This window comes from Protopterus annectens, chromosome 3.part1, assembly GCF_019279795.1.
Source record: "Protopterus annectens isolate FY-2018-M chromosome 3.part1, PAN1.0, whole genome shotgun sequence".
NCBI classification, from domain to species: Eukaryota; Metazoa; Chordata; order Ceratodontiformes; family Protopteridae; genus Protopterus; species Protopterus annectens.
The window spans coordinates 1,470,635,415-1,470,660,599 of record NC_056732.1 but is presented as its reverse complement, the minus strand read 5'-3'; the positions used below and the strand labels follow the sequence as shown (position 1 = coordinate 1,470,660,599).

Below are 25,185 nucleotides of genomic sequence, written 5' to 3'. Positions count from 1 at the left end.
ACAAGGGGAAATCTATGCATACAGTCTACAGAGACTTAGCCAAGGCATTTGACTCTATCCCCCACTCAGGCATCATTGACAAACTCACCCAGCTAGGTATCAACCCTTATATCATTAGATGGGTCACTAACTGTCTCACTGATAGAAACCTATATAGTCAAAATAGGGGAATCCACCTCCAACAACAGACCTGTAACCAGTGGTGTTCCACAGGGATCAGTCCTGGGACCTCTGCTGTTTGGAATCTATTTCTCCGAAGTACAAGCTAAAATTAAAGTTCTGTGGCTGACAAGTTTGCTGATAAGTGCAAACTGGGAGCACTCATAGAATCTCCAAATGATGTCAACATCCTACAAGAGGGTCTTACGCAAACAAATGATTGGTGCCAAACTCATGGCCTTAAAGTCAATTCAAAAAAATGTATTATCATCCCTTTTGGTAAGTGAGATGCTCCTGCTAACTACCACATCAATAACACCCTAAGTATGCACTCAGTGGTAACAGACCTGGGCACACAGGTTGACAGCAATCTTACCTTTGATCACCATGTCTCTACAGTGGTAAGAAGGGCATTCTGTATTGCTCATCTTATAAGTAAGGGCATTACATCCAGAAAAAAAACAAGTTATAATCTCTCTGTAATCCTCCCTCATCAGGCCAATACTTGAGTACTACGCCCCTTTTGGTATGTACTTTTCCAAGCAGATGCAGCAATTAGAGAGACCACAAAGTTTCCTTACAAGGAAAATTCAAGGTCTTCAGCATCTGTCCTATGTGGATCATTTGAAATCACTGTCATTTTATTCTGTTTCATACAGACTATCTGTGCCTTGTATATGAGGCAATCTTTGACCCTGCTTTATTGGAAATGCTGCATATCCGCAGGTCAAATAGTACATGAGTTACTCACTCTAAAGACCTTAACCTTGCATGTGAAATTAACAGAACTTGCTGGAGGGGCAGATTTGACTAAAAGAGGTTACCACACCTTTGGAATGGACTCCCACTTCATATCAAATAGAGCACCTCATTGGCCCTCTTCACACACTATATGGACGATTGGATGGGTAACCGTAAATTCACCCCAAGGATTCCACCTGTGTCCCTCTTGGACAGGGGCAATTAGTGCTGATCATGGAAATAAGGTAAGTAACTTCCCATGATCCTATTATCCTATGAAGGCATCTGGAACATGCCCTAAAGCTTTGAGAAGCTGTGTGGTAGTCATTTCCCAGGCAGGATATAACCTTTTTGGCTTTGACTACTGCAATAGTGATCTATTGCAACATCTTGTGTTATGATAAGTATTATTTTGACAACTGTACTGTCTTAGTTTTGAATGTTCTGATAGAATTTGGACTTTTTTAATCATCTTGTTATTACATTGATAACAAAACAATTTAACCATAAGTTGCATACCTTCAAACTACTGTCTCATTTTGACTAGCTAACAATGGTGCTTGATGGAAGGTATACCATTAAAAGATACTGAACTATTAAATAACCTGTCTGCCACTCATCTAAAGAACAGCACACATGCCATCCTTAGGCTGATTACTTATCTTTTCCTTTTCTTCATCTCCCTACTATACTGGAAAGCTTCCTATACCAGGAAAACCTCATTAGTAACTGCCAGTGCTGAACAAGTCTTAAGAAAGGCTTTTTGCTAGCCTTTATGTATCTTATTTTCTGGAACTTTCATTGTCAAAATAAGGAATTCACATTGTTGCTAACAGTCAAATCTGAAGATAATTTAACATGTAGCAATCTTTTTCCTCTTCTCTGGTTCAGCTTCACTTACAAAAAGTGCACAAAAGCATCCTATTAAAAACATGCCACACTCCATCTATAGTAGCAATATTTGTATTTTACAGTAACAATGGTAACCATTTCTAACTTGCAGTGACTTTCCTCTTTGTTTGTTTGTTTGTTTGTTTGTTTGTCTAAGTGAACTGCTCCATGACCCAAACAAAAAGACCACAGAATACATGAATCAATCCATGAAATAGACTTAAGACCTATTTATCACAAACATTACAGAAAACTCAGATGCATTAATTCAGTCCTGGGAAATGTGAAATATAACAAACTTGAAAACAAATATAATACATCTTAGTTTATAGCTTACAAGCCGTATGTCCTTCTCTGTTTATGCCACCACAGTTTTACCATTGTTATTTATGTTTGAATATTTTTCTAGAGCTTTTCCTACTAAAACATCTCAGTCTTAAATGTATATACCCTAAGTCCATGGACTTTAAAACATTTGGACCAAACATCAACTGTCTTTTTCTGAACCATTTCAAGTTCCATTTTTCTGACACAAAAACACTACATCTATGGTATTCTGTGCAAACAGGCACTCATCCCCTTACCACCTGAAAGCATACTTTTTTACCAGTGCACAAGCTGTCCTGTGGAGAGAGAACCTAAGGAATTCTGAACATGAATATGAAATGTATCAATTTCTATCAACACATTTAGACTACTACTTACTTTTGATGCTGAAAGTGCTGAAACTTGGAAGAGGCATACTGATTCTGCAAAACAAAAAAAAAAAATCAGAATTTCAGATAAATAATTTTAATACAAGTTTTACTACACTGAGAAGGTGGTCTCCCCCCCTTGTAAGTGAAAGTAGTGCTGCATTAACAGGGTTGAGCAGGACATTTTATGAAGAGACGATTAATATCAATATCTCATTTACAATCTCATTTACAATAATCTGCAATCTGACAACTCTTAGCATAAGTAAGGAACAAAGCAATGTGCTTGTTTTTATATAAGAATGCAACTTTTAAGAAATTAAAATGGGTGTGCCTTCGCTGAAGGCTGGGCGTCGGGTTGGCAACACAGCACCATAAAAATCTACCGCCAATCATTAGCGGACCGGAGTTCTGCTGTGGTGACCCCTAACCGGGAAAAGCCGAAAAGACAAACAGCAACTTTGGATGTTCCTGTCCCTACAAGCAAGATGACCTTCTTTGGCTTTAGTAGAAAAGCAAGCATTAGATGGTGGTTTGGGGAATGATTCTTTTTTTTTCACAATTAAGATCAAATTACAAAGATTTTACATACCGTTCCTCAACACATTCTAATTTCAATATGAAGTTTTCTATACAAAACAATACTATTCTTTCACAAATTAATATTTATTTGAGAGAGATGTTAAAAGTGGTTCCTTTGTTTTCCTGTCAGGAGAAAATTAATGCCTAGAAACACGGTATGTCTTTTACAATATCAACATGTTCAGATTAGTTTCTCTTACTTTAAACTGGGTAGTCCCTGCAAATGATCAGTTGAGATCAATATACTACCCAATGAGCAAATGTAAAAATAAAATAAAATAAATTAAATGAATGTTTCCATTTCTTGACAGTGTCATAATCTACCATGTCAACTGCTGCATCTTCCAGATACACCTTTCTCTACAAAATATTATTATTTAGCACAGAAAATTATTTATTTAATATAAAAAAGAGCTGGAAGTGAAAACAGATTCAGTAGATGCCTCTGGAGGACTGTCATTATTAGATTCAACTCAGAGAAAACATTCCTCTTGAATATGGAGTTCTAACTCAAGGGAAAAATACAAAAGTAATTTTTTTGGTGCAGAAAGGTAAAGGCATGACTGTGAGCTATACAACCCAGGATTAATTTGCCACTTGGATGCCAGATAATGCAAAGGAAGATGATAGTTAGCTGCCAGTGCCATCTCAGCCATCCTGGGGAGGAGGAGCAGTTCAGGGTGCACAATACTTGCACCTGCTGCACATAAGGGTGCGTGGCATGCAGTGTATGGTACATGGGATGTGTTTCTGGCTCGTGCAGTTTATAAGCTGCCACAATCTGCCATGCTTGAACCATATGGTAGCCTTCATGGGGTGTATGTGGGAACATAAATGCTCAAGCAAGAAGGAGTAGCTAGCAGGCCCATGTGTCTGCAACTGTGCATATCATTTTCTGGAGAGAGGTTATGGTGGTTGTAAAAACAGATAATTCTTCATGTCTTACTGAATGGTAGCTGCTGCATAACTGACTGGCTCTCTCAAAGTTGTGGGTGAAGGGGGGGCTATGTGGGTGGGGGACTAGGCAGTTGGCAGGTTCTTTGCTGTAAATGTTACATTTGCTTTTAGGATAAAGCAGAAAAATAGCAAAATAGTACATTATAGTATATTTCCAATGCAACACGACTAAGACATTTAACCCCAGAAGTCCAAAAGGAAAAAATCAGTAGTACTGCTGTGTGTGTGTGTGTGTGTGTGTGTGTGTGTGTGTGTGTGTGTGTGTGTGTGTGTGCGCGTGTGTGTGCGTGTGTGTGTGTGTGTGTGCACGTGCGCTTCTATTAACATACTTATCATCTAAGTATCTAACTTGCAGATGAATAGAGTTTTGCAGTTTGCTGATATCACTTTGCTTACCTGGTAAACAAATATGTTTATCAAAAACACCTACCTGGTTTCCTCTCCTTCCAGCAGCTTCCTATAGGTTGCAATCTCAATATCCAATGCCATTTTGACATTAAGAAGGTCCTGGTATTCACGCAGGTGCCGTGCCATCTCATCCTTCATGTTACTGATTTCTTCCTCCAAACTAGCAATAGTGTTTTGGTAGTTAGCTGTTTCAAGGGTGAAGTTCTCCTCCATCTCACGCATCTGGCGCAGCAGGGCTTCATTCTGTTACATAAAACTGATAATTACATCCTTGCTCTGGGGCCTTATCATTCAGCAAACAGCCCATTGTTAATTATGTCAAATCTCAATATAAGAACTTGTCACACAACTTATGAAAATGTAAATGTCAGTTGTTATACAATTAATTCCATCAGACAGGCAAAACAATATGCTTTTGTTAAATCAAAATGCAAGGGAAAAGTCAAAAATCTTAACTGCAACATCTAACAAATTATATATTTGCAAAAAAATGCCATTATTAACTTACAGTTCCTTTAAGAGCATCGATTTCACAGTTCAGGGACTGCAGCTGTCGACGGTATTCGTTTGTTTCTTGTTTTGCCTGACGCAGTGCATCATTGTTACGGGAAGCAGATTCAACCAGATCTGCACACTGCAAAACACAATTTGAAGAAGTTTAATCTAAAGCTACATAACATGCAATGCAGGTAAAGGTCAGAGAAAATGGCGGCACTAGACTACAAGGACAGCCTGTACAACAAATGTGTGCAAAAGGCAGCAATACAGTAATACCCTAGATTTGAAAACAGCATTAAAATGTGCACAGTGCATGTATTAACAATGTACAATGGGGCATTTTTCTTTGAACTCCGATTTTCAAGATTTACTAAAGGGCTTAACCTTGATAAATTATTAAAATATGCCACTGAGCTTAGTGCCTCAGAAATGCAACTAATTTTACTAACAAACTGACAACAAACACCCACTGTAAGCTAATGAATAGCAATAAATAACAGAATTCTTCTACAGATAGATGATATAAACTAAAGCACATGTCCAAAGCAATTATTATTTTCAAAGAGAAAACAGTTTAATCAAGTTGGTTTATATTGAGGCTTAAATGGGGTCTCCCCTGAAAAGAGGCTATTAGCCTAGTGGGATTAACTCAATCAGCACAGGATAGATAGATAGATAGATAGATAGATAGATAGATAGATAGATAGATGAATAGATAGATAGATAGATACATACATAAATAGATAAAGAGCAGCATTTAAAGACTGCCATAATTAGAAATAAGAGTAAGCAAAAGGAAGAGTGGCAGCTTTCAAAGACAGCACAAGGAGCAAACAGAACTTTATATGCTTGCTGACTTACGTATAAAAGATCATTGTAATGTGCAGAAATGAATGAATGAAGAACTATCAATAAGTCACCATGTAAATCAGCAACAGACTTGATGCGCAGACATCTGTGCTTGTTTTAAACTATTTCCCAAATGGTCATCTTGGACAGCCTGAAGAAACCCCAGTGCTTACCTTGGACTTGTACAACTCTTCCGCCTCATGGTAAGTCCTATCAGCAACCGTCTGCATCTCCTGACGAATGTCTTTCAAAGCAGCAGTCAGATCTGGTCTGGAAACATCCACATCAACCTGGACACGCTGTTCTTGAACTTGTTCCTGCAGTTCACGGACTTCCTATAAAAGCAAGTGAAGAGATCACAATAAAGTTTACAGCTGCAGGAAAACATACCACAAGAATACACAGACCTAGCTGAACCACAAGTTGTAAGATCGACACAACATGGCAGGCAGATTAAAGTCACAGACTTATTATACAGGGCATTAACGAATATCTGGCTGGGCGGAACTTGGTACTGACATGGGCTCTGATCAGGACCTTAAAATACTGCATCAACCAGCCAATCTGTTTAAAACTGGTACCACTCCGGTTAAACAAGAGGCAAGGCTGTGACAAGCACAAGACTGGAAAGGGATGCTCTATTAAATAAAAATGGAAGTTAAATAATAACTGTTAAACATGTTCAAATAATGGTTTGCACTCTGAATGTTTTTAATGAAGTTCTTATCAGAGCAGCAATACTTAGATACAGTACGTTATTTAAATAGCATTTAAGTAAAGAACAGAAATTACATATTTTAAGTATATTAAATATCCAGCCATTCATGCTTCTGACTTTAACCAATAGTCTTGATTAAGTAACTTATGTTCACTACACCATACTATTTCAAACTAAGGGAATTTAAGAAAATGAATAAAATAAAGAAAATAAATGAATGCCACAATGTGAGGAGACTATTCACATGTACAGATAAACTACTTGACTACATGTAGCTAAACACCCCATCTCGAAGAGAGCCTGCAAACAAATTATTCTTCAAAGAACTACAGTGAACACAGAACAAAGCTGTAGCAAAGTATTCCAATTTTAATAATTTTCTGCTTACTGATTTTCACCCTTGGTGTGGTATCATTATAACAAATTATAGCCCCCCACAAATGAGATTCCTATATTAAACTGTTGTGAATAACTTTTTTAAAGTTGACCCTTTTTGCTGTGCAATTTAAGATCACTTTTGAGTCAAACACACACAAGTCAAAAAAACTACCATGACTGACATTTTATCCATTTATAAGAAATACGTTCTGACTTGATTAAAAAAATTACACTTCATTACGTGTTTGCAAAAGCATATTTTGCTAAATGCAATTTAAAAAAAAAAAACAAAAACAAAATAGGATTCACTAAAAATGGAAACTTTTAATTATTCCCTGACATATAGTGATCCATGAATTGATTACGAAAAAGTGGCTAGTGTCTGGGCATTCCATTAGCAGAGGCTGTCTGAGGCTCTGCTCTGCCCCTCTAATACGTCTGTAGGGAGGTCACTTAATATTGTGTTCCACTCAGGTTTTATTCAAGGAAAGGTGAAAGACTCTTCATAAAAATGTTACTACATATTCATTGAAATAAGTACACTTTGCACTGTCTTTATGTGTCCATGCATCTGCATATGTTACATAAAAAACAAACTAAAATGCAAAAAGTTCATGCAGACAGATCATTTAGCAAAAACTACAAGAAAGAACCGTCACTGTGTAATACTTTTAACCTCCTATAGTGACCATGGGACCGTGGAATAAATGCAAATAACACCTCAAGAGCAAAGCAGTGTTTCAGCAACAGGGCTTCTAAAATCCCAAGGTTTTTTTACTTTTTCCTCACTTTTACTGGTGCATTCAGGCCAATAAAGCCAAACCCTACCAGCTGTAGACATGCAGTGTTTCACCCTTTTTCCGAGCTTGTCAGTTCAGCATAAGTGGACTGTTTAGCAATGTATTTATTTATTTGCAGTTTGATTACTGGGGAAGTCCACTGGGTCGAATTGCCCCATTTTCAGTGGAGGCCCAGGAAGAAAAGCTCCAAGATGCATTATACAATTTAGATACAACTGACAGTTAATATTAAAGATATTATGTAGAACAGTTACTCATAAATGCATTCAATATCATGCATAGTTAACAAATTCATTAAGCTTGAAGGTAGGGATCATACAGTTTCATTTGAGGAAAACAGATGTGTTAGGTGTGGAAACAGTTTACATACAAACCTTTTAAGAAAATGTAAATATGCTTTACATACACACATCAACAGTAGAATGCTATTTACAATATTTATAAGGTTGGACTGTGATAGGGTAGCTGTAGGAGTTGTTGAGAGCTTAGAGAGAAGCTATAGAAATAGTTGAGAGCTTAGATGGGCTCATAGGAAGATAACTATGATAGTTGTAGAGCTTGGGAACCAGAGAGAGAACCCCCTTTGATTAGGTTGGGTGAAGGCAGGTACATTTCCATTTAGTGGACAGGTGTTTGAATAGTTGGGTTTTGATGTTTTCTGAGTTTGGTATGGTTCATAGTGTGGAAGGAAGGGAATTCCATTTTTTGCCTAGTGGGAAAGATAGGAGAAGTTGGCTAGCAGAACATTTAGGTTTATGGATAGTAATTAAGATATGATTTTCAGATCTGAGAGCACTGTTAGGTGTATAAGGGGGAAGGATGTTAGTTAGAGCGGGACATTTTGTTGGGTGAAATATGAGTCTATATGCAGTAGTGAGTTGGAGATAGTCTAGGTAGTTTGGGAGTTTAAGCCAATTCAGGGATTGTAGGGTTAGGCAGTGATGGGTGGTATTTTTAGATTTAGAGGCAAATTTAGAGATTTTGTTGTAGCAGTTTTCTAGTTTAGAGATGATAGAAGAGGGCAGGTTGGTTAGGAGAGGGGCTCCATATAATAAGGAAGGAAGAAGATAAGTCGAGGCCAGAGTTTGCCTGGTAGAGTTGGAGAGAAAATGATTATTCCTATGCAGCATACTTAGCTTTTTGTGGGTTTTCTTAATATTTTGTTGAATATGAATATCAAACTTGAGGTGTTCATCTACAGTAATGCCAAATAGTTTGGCAGAGGGGACCACTTCTATAGGTGAGTTGGTTTGACTATAGACTTTGAAGTTGTTTTTATCGTAGGAGATGGTCTTTGTGGGAGAGAATAGTAGAATCTTTGATTTATTTGCATTTAGAGAGAGGTGGTTTTGGTGCATCCAGTTTTCAGTTGTTGAGAAGGCAGTTTGGTTTTTGGATTTTAATCAGCAATTCAGAGAGGTTTGAGGCAGAGCAGACTAAGGTTGAATCGTCTGCGTATTGAATGATTTTAGCATCAGGAATAGCAGTGTGAAAATTATTGATGAAGATGTTAAAAAGCATTGGCCCAAGGATGGATCCCTGTGGTACACCAGTTGGGGTAGGTAAGAAGGAAGAGATGAAGTACCCTGCAACTCTAACTATCGGTCCGGAAGCCACCATTTTAAGCTTAAAATAATACCACTGAACCCTACTGGATTTTTCCCTGTGGTTTTCTCCTGGCCACAGTACAGGCAACACAGGTTCGAGGACCTTAACAGATACCCTGCAACTCTAACTATCGGTCCGAAAGCCACCATTTTAAGCTTAAAATAATACCACTGAAGTATGTGTCCCAGTAAATAACTACTAAATAAGCTAATCTTTTAATTAATGCTAGACTTTATAAGCACAACAAGAATTTACAGTGCTTTTTTTTGCTAGTAGCCACGAAAAGCAGACGCCAGCAGCTCCTATCCTTTCTCTTTGGTTACCCACTACCCTCATACTGCTTCTGTGTATATTCTCCTGTTCTGTATTGTACCCTTCCCTGAATTCATTTCTAGCCTTACTCATAACTGCATGTCCTAGTGCACCTGCCCTATTTTACTGTCTTCAGACTCTTACATGTTTTTTTTTTTGCCCTTCTTTTAGCTGGTAGTAATACCTCTCTCTCCCCCTCCAAAGCCCCTCTCTATTGTAGCTTATTTTAACCATACAGCACTGTGTTTGCTTCAAGTAAATCTACCTGTGTAACTTGAGGCCAGTGTCCTTTTGTAAGCTTACTTCTGCTCATATTTTATTTCTTTTTATTTTATTTCTGATGACTATACCTTTAGAAACTTTATGTCCTTGTCTCTCAAGCTAGTTTTTCACTATCTTTTTTCTGACTGTTTCTATGACTTCATCTTGAACAGGGTGCTAGCCCCACTACCCTACTCCCATTCCCACCCACCCCATTACAATTACCTTTATACCTAACTATCCCTCCCCTTCCTGTCCCACTAGCCACTACAATTCCACTTCCTGCCTATTGCCACAGCCACAGTACTAATCTGTCAATCTTGTCAACACCACTTCCTCTATACCACTGTTTCTACCTACTCTATCTGACCATATTTTATTCCAACATGTATTATTTTCTAATATACTCTACACTACTCCTTATTCTCTCTATCTCCACCTCTTACCACTCCAGTCTCTCTGACCCACTCCTATGTTCACCAAATTCTCACTCATACAACATATATCCAACAACTTCATCTTTTACTATCTCTCCTAATCTCTTTACTATCTCTACTTCAAGTCTATATAAACTATCCATAATACAGATTTTTAAACCTTCCCACAAAGCTAAGTCAAAACTATACAAACTCCATCTAGCATCTACTACACACTCTCTCCTCACTAAAAACCTACTCTGTTCTGGAGGTATCCATCCCAACCCTGGCCCCTCTTCTCTCCCCAAAACTACCTCTACACTGCACCCATCTTACTCCTCTAACAGTCACCAACCTCAGTCACAACAATCATCTCCATCCAAATACGTAACTATTTACACATTGAATATTCAGAGTCTAGCAATTAAAGTCACTGAGCTGCACTCATGGATAGCTCTTAATACCCCTCACATCCTCTCCCTATCTAAAACCTGGCTCAAGCCACAAATCTCAAATAGTGAAATACTCCCACCATGTTATAATATCTTCCAATCTGATAGACCTGTAAAAAAAGGTGGTGGAGTGGCCATCCTCTACTCAAACAACTTCTCTCACCATACCCTTCCCCAATTCCTGACTTCCTCCCAGCTGAAATCATCATCCTTAACTGCCATCTGAATCCCCACACAAAACTTAGAATTGCCTCTATCTACCTTCCTCCTGGTAACAATCTGCCCATTCTTGAAAACTTCCTATCCTGGTTCTCCCACAAAATACCATATGAGACACTTATCCTTGGTGATGTCAACATTGATTGGTCCAAACTCACAACTGACCATAAAAATTCCACTTCCAGCTCCATCATAGACTGGATCCTTACTAATTCCCCCCACCAATACCACAATCCCACCACCTTACCTGACTCCCTCAGTGATCATCTCCCTACCACCATCTTAAGACACTTCTCCCATATTCCTAAACCCCAACTTATCAAAAACTGTCAAAAACTATCGACTTTCAATTCATCCCAATTTAACTCCATTCTCCACAACATAGATTGGTCCATCCTAAAACACCTCCCCCTAAACGATGTTGTAAGCACTTTCAATAGCATCTTCATGAACACTCTAAACTCCTTAGCTCCCTCTAGGAAGATCAGAGTAAAATCAAACCATGCTCCCTGGCTCTCCAAAGAGACTAAGTCCCTTATGAAACAAAGAGATTGTGTTTGGAAAACCTGGACTAAAACTAAACAACCAACTTTTCTTCAAAAATACAGGCAACTGAGGAACCTTGCAAAAAACATACAACTAATGACAAAAAGTTATACTATAGCTCTGCTCAGCTTAACAACAAATCCAATCCTCAAAAATTTTGGTCAACTCTCAACAGCATAATCTATTCTGGAAAGCCTTCTAATCCCTCCCCATACCCTAACTCTTCCTCTCAGGAAACAGCTACCCTCCTGAATAAACACTTGATCCCTTCCATCCAAAATCTGGTAACCTCTAAGCCAAACTCTACTTCGACACCCACCCCTTTTCTTATGAGCCAGTTCCCATTACTTACATCAAATCTCTACTACTCAAGCTAAAACCTTGCTCTCCTTCCACTGACAATCTATCTCCTACATTCCTCAAACTTGCTGCTGACTCAATTGCCTATCCTATATCTATACTAATTAATAGATCTATTCTGGAATCAACTGAACCCACCCTTTGGAAATCATTCTTCACTATCCCTCTTCATAAAGGTGAAAACTCCACTGACCCCTCAAACTACCAACCCATTGCCATTCTGTCCCCCCTCTCCAAGATATTAGAAAAATGTATTCACTCACAGCTTCTCAATCACCTCCTCACACACCACTTAGTTACCCCTACCCAACATGGATTTTGTCCTCACCACAGCACCACCACTGCCCTCCTCTCCTTCACTCATATCACTGCAGAGGCCCTAGACAGCAATAAACTCATTTCCCGTCTCTTCCTAGATCTCTCCAAAGCCTTCGATACTGTCTCTCATCCTCTACTACTATCCAAACTCGCAGATCTCCACCTATCTCCCTCCGCACTTGCCTGGTCTAATAGTTACCTATCTGGCAGGGAACAATCTGTCAAATGGCTCTCATCCTGCTCACCTTTCCTTCCCATCTCCACTGGTGTTCCCCAAGGTTCCATCACAGGACCCCTTTTGTTTAACATCTTCACCAATGATCTTTACACCTCATGCAAAGAATCCTCCCTTATTCCGTATGCCGACGACTCCACACTTATATCCATCTCAAATAACATTCCTGAACTACACTCCCTGAACCAACAGGCCCTACTATCCAGTGAACAATGGCTCTCTCACAACCTATTGATCCTAAATCCCCAAAAGACCAAACTCCTACTTTTCCTTCCCTGTTTTCTTTCTCATCACAAAACCTCCTTTTTTATTACATCTACTAACAATACAACTATCCAACCTGACACCCACACAAAATGCCTAGGGGTCATTATCGATGACGAACTCAAGTTCAACCTACACATACTCCAATGTATAAAAAAAAACAAACAAACCAGAAACTAGGTCTGCTATATCAGAACAAAAAATTCCTAACCCCTGAATCTAGACTTACCCTAGGCCAGGCACTCCTCCTCCCATCCCTCTTATACGCCACCCCAGTTCTTATCAATATCCAGGCCTCCACTCTAAACAAACTCCAACAGACTTACCATAAAATAGCCAGATTCATTACTAACTCCCCATACAACTCACACCACTGCATTTCTTTAAACTCACTTCAATGGCTTGAACTTCCCCAATTTCTGCTATCTTATCAATTTCATATGCTACACTCTATTCTTTATAAACCCTCCTTCTGTCCATCTCTATCTTCCTTAGTCTCCATCTATATCCCATCCCAGACCCTCCATACTTCTAACCAACAATTACTTGATATCTACCACCCAAAAAGGTCAGTAGGCAAACTACTCTACAAACATTCCCTTGCCCATGCTTGGAATAAACTTCCCCTTGACTTACGTTCAATCTCCCACACCTCACACTTTAAAAATGAACTAAAAGCTTATTTTCTCAATTCCAGAACCTGCCCTTGCCATGACCCTACCTAGTCTTCCTTCCCTTTATGTACCCTCAAAAGGACCATACTTAGTACCTCATTACACCTCTCTCTCCAATGTGTATACTATACATTTGCATAATTTTATACAAACAAAAAAAATGTTTATTGTTGACCTATTGAACTATATCAATGAAAAATTGTTACTTAGCTTCTTTTTAATGCAACTTTAACTTTATGCATGTAACCCAACATATATGAATCATTTTGCTATAACTGCTATTATATCAATATTGTTTAAAATTGTACTTGTTAAAATGTACTACTGGAGCTTTTCTCCTCGGGTCTCCACTGAAAATGGGCCACAAGCCCAGTTGGACAAACCCGGTTAACAAATTTCAATAAATAAATAATAAATAAATAAGTTCTTCCATTCGACTGCCTGTGATCTGTCTGGTAGATAGCTGGAGATAAAGCATTATGTGAGAGATTAAGGTTTGAGAGATGACAGAGAAGGTGCTTGTGGGAAAAAGTATCAAAGGCTTAGACAGATTGAGTAAAACAGTAGAAACTAAGTGTCCTGAATCTCAGGCTTGATTGACAGTTTCTAGGAAAGAGAGTAGAGCAGTTATTGTGCTATGGCCTGGACAGAAGCCATGCTGGGTAGGAGTGAGAAGATTGTTTTGGGTCAGGAAAGGCATATGTTGGAGGTGGATGCATTTTTCTAGGATTTTGGAGATTGGTGAGAGCAAAGCAATGGAGCAAAAGTTTGAGATGCTGGTATTTTTGCCTCCTTTATGAAGAGGAAAAATATAAGCTGAGCGCCAGAGTTTGGGGACGTATGATTCTTTTATGGATCAGTTAATAATGATGCTGATTGGGAGAGCAATGCCATCAGCAGCACATTTTAGGAAGGAAGAGGGAATACTGTCAGGAGCATTAGACCAAGTTTTAAGTTTGGACAACATTTTTTTTTATAAAGTTAATAGAGATGGGTTTGAGTTCAAACAGATGAGATGAGTTAGAAGGGGGAGAGTGTAGAGCAGTTCAGTTATTATTGGGAAATGTCTTGGTGAGGGTAGTAATAGTTTCTATGAAAAAGAGTTAAATTCAGAGCCTAGTTCGAGGTCAGATTTACTTGGGTCAGGACAGGGATTATTCTTCGAGCTTGGATTGAGGAGTGAGTTTATTGAGTTCCAGAATTTTGTTTTTTTTTTATTGTTATTGGACTGAAGTTTGATATAGTAGTATTTTTTGTCTTTGGTGATTAGTCATTTTACAGGGTTGCAGAGCTGTTTATATTGGAGCAAGATATTGGCCAGTTTATTGTTTTGGTAAAGCTTCCATAATTTGTCTCTGTGGTGCATAATCTGTTTTGTCTCTTTTGGATAGCCAAGGAGCAGTTTTAGTTTTTATCCTTTTGTTTCTTAGTGGGGCTAGTGAGTTTAAAGTATCAAGGAAGACAGAGTTGAAGTATTCTATAGCCTTGTTAAGAGGAAGGATGTTTAGCAATACTTTTGAAAAACTGAAATATCACAAATAACATTCAAACCAAGGGACAGAAAGGTCACACACACAAGCCATTCAGTTTAAAAGATCCAGCAAAGCTATATAGAAGAGAGATACAATGATTTTGCTCTGTTCTTGTCATAGCCATAAAAACACATACTTACTATAACAATAACACTGTTTAAACTTTAATAGTGACAAGTAGCATGCATATACAGATAGACAGACAGACAGATAAAGGAAAAGGAGTATTAAAAGCTGTACTTACTTCATCACGCAATTTATTCAAAAAGTTAATTTCTTCAGTGAGGCTTTCAACCCTGCGTTCAAGATCAAGCCGTGCCAATGAGGCATTGTCCACATCCTTGAAAAAAAAAAGAAAAAGAAAATTTTGGAAAAAATTAATTATAAAGTACTATAAAGATACTATTGACCATAAAACACACATAAATGCGTATATACTTTAGTGAATAAAAATCAGTGATGGCAAATCTTTTGAGCTCGGTGTGTCAAAAATTCAGAAAATGCCTATCTTGACTCTGCTGGCATGTCACCCCCCTCCCCTGAAAAAAGAGAAACAATTCTTTACATAGTCATTTACTTAAAAATACAGTCCAATCCTGTCTGCTGCTATGTATTATAAAAGTAAAAGAAAAATCAATGACTTACAATAGAAAAAACAATATTCACACTGATAACTGGGCTTAATATAGTTCAAAAAATTACCTTACTTTTAATAATAATTTTGAATTGAAATGAAAAAAATATGGAACACACTGCATTTGATTTGATTAAAATCAATTAAAGACTTTTTTGTTGCCGAGTTTTACTAGATAGTGCAGAGTCATATATTTCTTGTAATTTTGTGCATTCAGCTTCTTTGGTAACTCGGATGTTGGTGAACGCTGATGTGTCACCCAAAACATCATGGCATGTCACCTTTGACACGCACGTCATAGGTTTGCCATCACTGTTATAAATAAATGCAGTTTTGTTATGCACATCACATCACAATGAATAAAACCAGGTACCGTTTATAAATTAAAAAATCTGTGATACAAATTTCAGCTCTTATTTTAGTTTAAATTGTTAATCCTGCTAGAACCAGTGGTCCTAGGTTGAGGTCCATCAACCTCTACTAGCAAGATGTGACCAGAGGCATATATGGCCTTTTGAGCTACACCTTCTGACCACTTCCTCAACCTCTTTGATAAGCTGAAGATCTTGGTTAAACAACTGCAGATTTTTCCAACTCATGACCAAAACGACATTGTATACATCCTTCCCCCATTCTTTAATCATCATTTATGGTGCCTCAACCTACTAGATAATTAGTTTTTTACATTATTTGTGAAAAAGTAAATCCCTGCATTTCTTCTCGACTCTTGCACCTTTAACATTTAAACTGCCTCCTCTGCTTCTTCTTTGCTGTCTCACGTAAAGTACTGTTATGTGTATATTTCTTTCTACCAACGTAGTAAGAAAGTCACCTTAAGGTGTTACTGCTCAATGCAGGGAGCCTAAATAAAAAAATCCACATGCTTTAAGGCTTCCTCACTCTGAAAAGTATAGACATCTGTGACCGAGACTTGGTTTAAAGTTGTAGAAAGTACTCCAGCAGTGCAAGGCTACAGTGCCTTTCACACATTTAGACCAACAACAGCACAGACTGGAGCTAAAGGTGGAGGTGCCTCGACCTACATCAGCAACAAACATACATCCAGGTTAGCTAAACAGGATGATACCATGGAGCTCATCCACATGCAAGTCACCATATATAAGGTCCCTCTGTACATCATAGCTATCTACAGGTCGCCATCTAAGCCCTGAGAGTTTCATGGCTCTTACCAAAACCTACTAGAGGCATTCATCATCCAACCAAACACCCTTCTCATGGGTGACTTTAACTACCCCTCTATAGACCGGGAAACTTATATTGCCTCAAACTCACAGGCGTAACACTTCCTAGACTTTACTAACGCAAACACCCCGGTACAGATAATGCATGCTCCAACCAGAGAATCACACATAGTGGAGGAGATATTCACCAACAATGGAGAGTGTTGCTTGCCCCCACTCATGTCACTTCCTTACCAGTGAGGTCAGATCACAAAGCTGTCTCCTTTGAAGTAAAACCTAGCTAAACCAGTAACAGTTATGAACTATTTTAAAGCACACTACATACTATTAAGTGACAGTTTGTCAAAATTCAAGGCTCCCCCTAACCCGGAGACCACACCTACCTATGCAGAATTATTCTTAGAATCCATCTACAAATGTGAATGGCTGCATACAGGCTACCGTACCTACCAGAAGTAAACTCAAAACAGACAATAAAAACAAATCCCACTACTGGAATCCTTACCTAAACAGAATTTTTATGAAGAAAATAAACTCATGGCCAAAATCAGGAAGAGCAGCTCCCTTAACAACAAGTGTGCTCTTATACAACTAAACAAGAAACTGGTGTGCTCTTATACAACTAAACAAGACACTAAGTTTAATTAAGTCCAGCAAGGTCAACTTCATGGCCAGGATAGCCTCACAGGCATACCTCTCAACTGTACAGATTTTCCCAGAATATCCAGATTTTTACCTCATACTTTTTGGTCTGTTTCTCACAAAACTGTGGTTTTCTGGCAGATCATTGGCAAATCATTAAGGGCTAAAATCAGAAAATAGACAGATATTTCATTTTTAGACCTCACACCCTTCAGAAAAATTATGATAGTGCAATAACTGTTATTTTACTAACTCTCTAAGTTGATAAGAGCAATATTTAAAAAATATCCCTATTTTTGGACCTTTGTTCCCCCCTCCCCATTATTTATGGCTTTGTCCAGATTTCTTGCTGTAAGCGGTTGTGCTGTATGCTCGCAGGCTAATGACAATCACGTGGCTTTATTCAGCTATGTCTGAAACCTTAAAGGTAACACACAGCAGTGAGCTGAACTGAGGGTGAACAATATCACCTTCATTGATTACAGTGACAATTCAGATCTACTGGCTGATTCAACTCAAACTTCATCCCCCACTCCCTCCCCCCCCAGCTCCTCCAGGTGAAATCCCCTCCAATAAACTTCCCCCAAAGGTGCTGGCAGCATTAGCAAAAGCCAAGAACATGACCTCTTTGGTCCCGACAACATCCCTGTCGAACAGTCTAAAACATGACCTAGCAGGACAACCTGAGGCACTTTTCAACTACAGCCTTAAAACAGGCTATGTTCTAAGTGAACGGAGGACCACAACAATCATTCCCCTCTACAAGGGCAGACCATCAACCGACCCAGGCAACTACAGACCTATCCATGTAATGAGTCCAATATGCAAAGCCATTGAACAAATTATCATGGAGACAATAAACAAGGACATTGGCATGCTATGCTCACTGGACTCATTCCAATTTGGCTTTGTTAAGGGAAGGTCATGCCTACTTAGCCTGGCAGACTTCTTTGAGAGAGTCACCAAAACAAAAGACAAGGGTAAAACAGTGCATACTGTATATCTTAACCTGGCTATGGCATTTGATACAATGCACCACTTAGGCATTGTTGACAAGTTCTCTAAGCTAGGCATAACTGTCTACATAACTCATTGGATTGCCAGCTGGCTACGGACAGGTTCCAAAAAGTCAGGATCCATGAGACCACCTCCATCAAAAGACCGTTCACCATTGGAGTAGCCCAGGACTCTGTGGTGAGCCCACTCCTGTTTGGCATCTACTTCTTGGAATTAAAGACTAATGTTCAAGGTATCTGTTCTCACCAACTTCTCAAATAACTGTAAATTGGGAACTATTATAGATTCTCCCAAGACACCAACATCTTGCAAGAAAGTTTAACACGGACAAATGATTGGTGCCAAAGTCATGCCCTAAAACTCAATGCCAAAAAAATGCATTACAATACCCTCTGGGAAACTGTCAGTCCAAGTTAATTACTCAATTGATTAAACAACCCTAAGGGTTAACCCAATAGTAAGGGATCTAGAAACATATATAGACAGCAATATGATTTTTGACCAACTTGAAGCAATTCTATATTACCCAACTTATAAATAAGTGTATGGAATCCAAGTCCACGGAACTCATAGTACCACTCTACTTGGTCCTCATCAGATCCACTGTTGAGTATGATGCCCCCTTTGGCATGTACCTAACCAGACACTTGCAACAGCTGGAATGCCCACAAAGGTTTCTCACCACTAGAATCCAGAGCATGCATACCCTATCCTAAACTGATCACTGAAAGGCTCTGTATTTGTATTTAGTCTGCTACATGCTGCTGAGAAGGGAACTTTGCCTGGCTTACATGGCTTCTTGAAATCCAGCCCTGACAGATATTGTGCACACGTGCAAAACAAACAGTACCAGAAACACTAGATACAGGGATATGAACTTCACACATGAGACCTAAATGGAATGGAATGAGGAGACATATGAGTCCCAAAGGATCCCTGCATCATGGAACAGGGTCTCCATCCATGTAAAACACAGTTCATCTCTGACCCTTTTCAAATGAGACCATGACAGCTTTTATAGGAAATCATAAATTTACCCCAAGTCTGACCCCATCTCCCTATGGACAGAGACCATCAATAAAAAAAGTATTAACCTAACACCTCCCCATATTCTTTAGTTATATACCTACTAATGACCTATGAACCTGTGAATGATGAGCAGATAAACAATGACATGGGTTACCTACAAACAATACATCCAAGCCTATCCGGATTAGGTCATGCCAAGTAAACCTAGACATTTCTTCAAAAGAATCAGTGAGGCCCTGGATGTGGCCTGATAGTCCATACCACTTATCTTGACTTTGCCAAAGCCTTTTGAACCATTCCATATGCAGATATCATTGATAAACTGTCCCAACTTAATATAAATATGTAAGTAATACAGTAGCTCTACAGCAAAACCCAAACTGTTAAGTTAGGGGTCACCAGCAAGGTGGCATGGGGATCTGTCTTGCCCCCCTGCTGTGTAGCATCTAACTTTTCTGGCAAAAGCAAACTGGCTGAACCAGACAAGTGCACACTGTGTCAATCATGGAACCATCTTGACTGCCAAAAAATGCAGTGTGGTTACCACTGAAGACAGCACACCGCTCCTCTTGCCACACTGCTGCTACTCATCTCAAAACAGATAAAATTATCCATGATTCAGTTATCTATGCTAATAACTACCTTTTAATCATCACATCTCAACTGTAGTTCAGAAGTCCCTCTACTTTACTCAGTTGATCTGTAGGGGTATTTCCTCCTGTTCTCACATACTCTTCGTTCCTCTATACTTTCCTTATTAGACCTATCTTTGATTACAACGCCCTTTTTGGAAAGTAACTCAAATACTACCTTATCCAGTTTGGAAAACACACACAAACACACACATAAAAGGTTTCTGATCAAAAAGTTTTCTGGAATATATAATCTAAGTTACACCAAAAGACTAAAGGCTCTTGCTCCCTGTCTCATATGAACTCCTGAGAGGTGACCTCTATTCAGCCTTTCCAGCAAAGAAATGTCCTTCCTTTTCTCTACTGTGTCCAAACCAATGATCTCTCTAATCACTAGTGCCCAAGACCTCAACCTCCACCACAAGATCAACATATGCTGGCATAATGGATTCATAACATAAGAGTATTCCCTGCTTTCAGAATAAACTCTGTCTACACAGAAATTACAATTATACCCTCTCTAATTTCAAAAAATAATTGAAAATCAAAATAGGAGACAGACAGCAAATTCACACCTTGGGTATGTGGAAATAATGTTCTTACTAAAAGCAACTAACATACTCACAGTACCATGGCATGTCATTGCAAAGCTTGTTAATGGCCCTTCAATAACATGCTCAATATAAACATGTACACCTCTGGCTTCTATAACATAAAAATATACCAATTTAGAAGGATATATTTTCTTTCAGCATCACTATCTCAAAGAGGAGTGCACTTGCCTTTGATGCCAGAAGCATCAAAGGTAAGGCTGTGGTTTGTACGCTCACACCAAGTTCTTGGATTCGTTTTTCAGTACTAAACCTGTACTGCAGTATAAGGAATAATGAGGCAGATGAGGAGTTGTGGTGCTGCACTCCTAAGGTTTCATGCTTTGGCTGAGATGTTAAACCAAGCTCCCACCTGCCTGAGTTGGTAGCTGGTGATAGTTCAGATGGATGTAAAAGATCTCACAGCACTTGGTGAAATGGATAAAGGTGTCTTGGCCAAATTTTCCTTCTCCCCTAAAAATAGGCTATACCTACTGAGACTTGTCCAGTAAAGAAAAAAATTGAATAAATAAAATAATAATACCATATGCCTGTCAGAAAAGCATTATCGAGTAATTAATTGCTGAATTCCTTTTAATGCTCATATTTTGAAAAATGAACTAAGCTAAGATGCTTCTTGGATACAAGTCCTCAACACACTAAAACTTTAAAAAAAGAAAAATGCAGACTACTCAGAGCAGGAAAAAAATATTTGACAGTACAAGAGTGCATAGTTAAAATCTATTGGTTCCTTTTAGAAGTTTTTGCAAAAAAAAAAAAACAAAAAAAACATTGTGCTATTTGATTTTTTATTTATTTATTTTTTTGGTTTCACTGCTTACTTTTTTCTCTACAACTCTACCCAAAAGCGGATGTCTTGGTAGGTGCTGGTCACTGCGTTACATACGAATGAAAAGCATTATGGGTAATAAAACTGTGTACTTCTTTAGAGGAGCAGTTTCGTACATACATTGTGGTTTCACTACTACATCATCTCATTTGTTAATTTTCAGTGTGAGGTGCTCCTTCTACGAGCACTAGTTGTTCTTTAAGGCACTAAGAAACTTCTCCCATTACATTTAGCGCGGAAATACTGTAGCCCAAGTACTGATTTATGTAATGAGGCATTGCGGGTTCAGTCTTTCATGAAGACATGGCATTGATTTTCGGCTCTCAGAACAAAATTCAGAAGGCTGTCATCAACAAAACAAAATGCAAAGACACACTTTTTGTATCAAAAATCTATAATTTGGTAATGTATATACCAAGGTTTTATATCTAACCCCACAAGTTTGCTACTTCCACTAACTTCAAACCACGTTCAATACACTTTAAGTATAATGATATGCTCTAAAAGCTCCACTGAAATTAAATTATTCCAAAAATGTCTGATATTCCATGCAACAAATTAAGCAAAAAAATGCTATAATATAGGAAATCTCTATGTTCACATAAAACAGGAACTTTTCAAAAACTCCTGAAGTAAGATAATGCTGTAAGTGATCTTATTATACAGCACCACACGAAATGGATTTGTTTCTTTTTCATGAGATCATGAACAATTTTACAAAACATACTTCCTCATCAACATACTGCCTCAGCTTTACAACTGATTTTTTAAACCTTCTGCAGGTAAGCTGGCAATTAACCAGTTTAGCACTGCATCTGTTTGCATAGGGTGGCTTTTTTAGAGATAAGTGGTAGAGATGCACTTTCTCAGTTTATCCACTGGGTAGAGAACATTTATGACCATCCTACACCACCAGCCATGCATGTTACAGAATTACTACTGCAACCTCTTACCCAGCAAGTTAAGCAAATGGCAGCAGTTGTACAATGTAACGGGACAACATCCTGTGCTGCTCAGCCATTCTTTTACCAAGCAGTGCGAATTACACTAACTTTTAGCTCAATGACTGATATAACAGCATGGTGTTTGCTGCATTCTAGTGGGAAATAAGAAGGTCCTACTTTGGTTTAAGCTGCAAAATATTCAAAGCACAGAAACACAGCTTAACATTTACATGAATGATATACCCCTTTCTGTCCAGTGTGTGGCACACTGCTGTGTCAAAGAAATGCTAACCTACATTTGAAAAATAATATTTTTTCATGCTACTTTATCACCTTGATCTCTACTTCTTTTTTCTTTTACCTGTCTAAAGGCTTGCAAATTGCTTTCAGCTTCTTCACGTTGGAGTTTCTCATCTTCCAATCTGCATCAGCAAAAATAAAAAAATAAATAAATAAACAGAATACATTGTGAGTGAAATGATAAATGATCAGACAATACCCTTAAACTATACTTTCAGCTTAATTGAGAAGAATCTAATTAAGCTTTATAATCTTCATGTTGTGAACAATGTACTCAAATGACACATCTGTGGTGCTGCCCTGCATCCTTATACAGTTAACTGGACAGCCAAATGTCTACCTACATATATACATTTACTTTAATCTGCAAGATGTGACAAAATCTTACTAGAAATTGCAATAATGCAATTTTTTAACAATTTGTCAATTAATTTTACCATGAGTACAAAGTATGCACGCATGCATATGTTCGTAAATAACTTTTTCTATAGCAAATTTTTGTGTGTACAATATGCTTAACAATATTATGTTCACTTAGTAAATAATGTAAAGTACCCTATATTTGAACACTTGCTCAAGTAAGCTGCCACACCCAAAGAAGATCTGGATCTTTGCCAAATGACATCGCTCCCAGACTGCCTGTTACCAAAATATCATTCTTTGTGCTTTGCTCGCAGTTTATACTCCTACCACACCCAACCACACACCTGTTAAATACTCAAAAAAGATATATATCTTTGAGTATTTAACAGGTGTGTGGTTGGGTGTGGTAGGGAGTATAAACCGCGAGCAAGGCAGAGAATGATTTTACATATATATATATATATATATATATATACTTATATTACTTAAAAGTACATAGCATACACCTGGGCTTAAATAAACTTTAGTAATGTAAAGTTCCTCCTTCCTTTTCACAGCAAGAAGCCTCTTCCTCTAAGCATTACATGACCACATTCACATAGGCAAAGATGGGGACATATTTTTGTGTACGACTTAGGAATGTGGACCATTGTGCAAAACTCTATGTTGCACACCACATAGTTTAATAATAGAGTGATATTGTTATTTGCTCTAGATTTGGGAAGAATTGCAATGTCTCTTTTCAGGAGGGATACGTTGGCTGTTGTACTTAGATAGCCCCATTGTAAGCAGATGTAAAATTCTACTCAAAAATCTAGTTGAAAATAGCTGGTGAGGCAGGAACGCTTAAATACATCTTTCTGAGGCACATAACTCTTACTGGATAAAGCAGTGCAACACAACTATGTATGAAGCACCGTCTTCATGTATAAAATTATTCACTGCACTCTTCAATTCATAGAAACGATAGACGGAAAGTGAAGTGGAGAAATCAATATGGATGGGAAACTGGTTTTCAAAGATGATGCTAACTTGCAGCAAGTCTAAGGACTGCGTGACAAAATGAAAAGCGCATCAGTTATAAAGTTTTAAACTGCAGATGTCAGAGGAAGAACTGCTCCTGTGGTGTGAAAAAAAGGAAAACGGATGAAAGAAATAAACAAAGAAACACATAACATTTACAGTTTTTTTAGGGGAAACCAAATGATCCACTTTATCAAGCTCTAAATTTTAACAAAGATAAACACTTACTTTTCTTTCAGCCTCTGCAGATCATCTGCAAGATTGTCCCTATCCACTTCCAACCTGTCCTTATCGTTGGTGAGCTGGTCCACCTGGATTCTCAACTCTCTCAGTTCTTGCTCATAGATGTCCGAGATCCGGGATGGTCCTTTGCCCCTCAGCTGCTCCAGTTCCACCAGCAGGATCTTATTCTGGGACTCGAGACTGCGCACCTTCTCTATGTAGGAGGCGAAGCGGTCATTGAGGTGCTGCAGCTCTGCCTTCTCGTTTGTCCGGGTAGCCTTATACTCGGTGTTGAGGGCGCTGGCCGCTTCGAAGTTCACGGTCTCCGACACGAAGGGTCTGGATGATGGAGGTAAGCTACTCCGTACCTTCATCATAGAAGAGCGGGTGATGGCGCCCGGCATTGAGTAATTGGTGTATGCCTTACTGCTGCCGATGGACGAAGGACGCATCCTGCTAACATTGGACACACGATGCCTGGTAATCGTCGTCCCACTAGATGTGCCTTCTGGCCCAAACATCCGACGGTAAGAGGAGCGCTGGTAAGACATTTTGGTAGTAGCCTGTTTACAGGGATGGACGTTTAGTAAACAGAGATAATAACTCCTCCTTACCAATGGCAGTCTGCAGCAGAAGTTCTTAGGACCGCTTTCTGCTTATTTATATTCACAGTAGCGCAACTTTTCATCGGAAATAATCCCCAGATGACTGAAAACCAAACAAGCCAATGACTGGCAGAAGCTGGTCGGGTACCAATATGTGCAACCAATTAATGTTTTCTTTGGGCGGACCGTGTGGTGAGAGGTTGTGGCAGATAAAGAATGAGATCATTTGGGCTGGCATCGGTGTCTGTGGTGATTTTTC

At 38.6% G+C, this 25,185-nt stretch overlaps 1 protein-coding gene across 1 annotated transcript in view; it reads right to left on the bottom strand.

Moving 5' to 3' along the window:
* Positions 1-24,971, bottom strand: part of LOC122798520 (vimentin-like) — a 41,912-nt gene extending 16,941 nt beyond the window's left edge. The window contains exons 1-7 of the mRNA XM_044067538.1: positions 24,328-24,971; positions 22,775-22,835; positions 15,118-15,213; positions 5,954-6,115; positions 4,942-5,067; positions 4,456-4,676; positions 2,497-2,540 (exon numbers count right to left, since the gene is read on the bottom strand). Coding sequence (XP_043923473.1) covers positions 2,497-2,540; positions 4,456-4,676; positions 4,942-5,067; positions 5,954-6,115; positions 15,118-15,213; positions 22,775-22,835; positions 24,328-24,872 — 1,255 coding nt within the window. The 5' untranslated portion in view covers positions 24,873-24,971. The remainder of the gene's footprint in view (positions 1-2,496; positions 2,541-4,455; positions 4,677-4,941; positions 5,068-5,953; positions 6,116-15,117; positions 15,214-22,774; positions 22,836-24,327) is intronic.
* Positions 24,972-25,185: the final 214 nt, after the last annotated feature.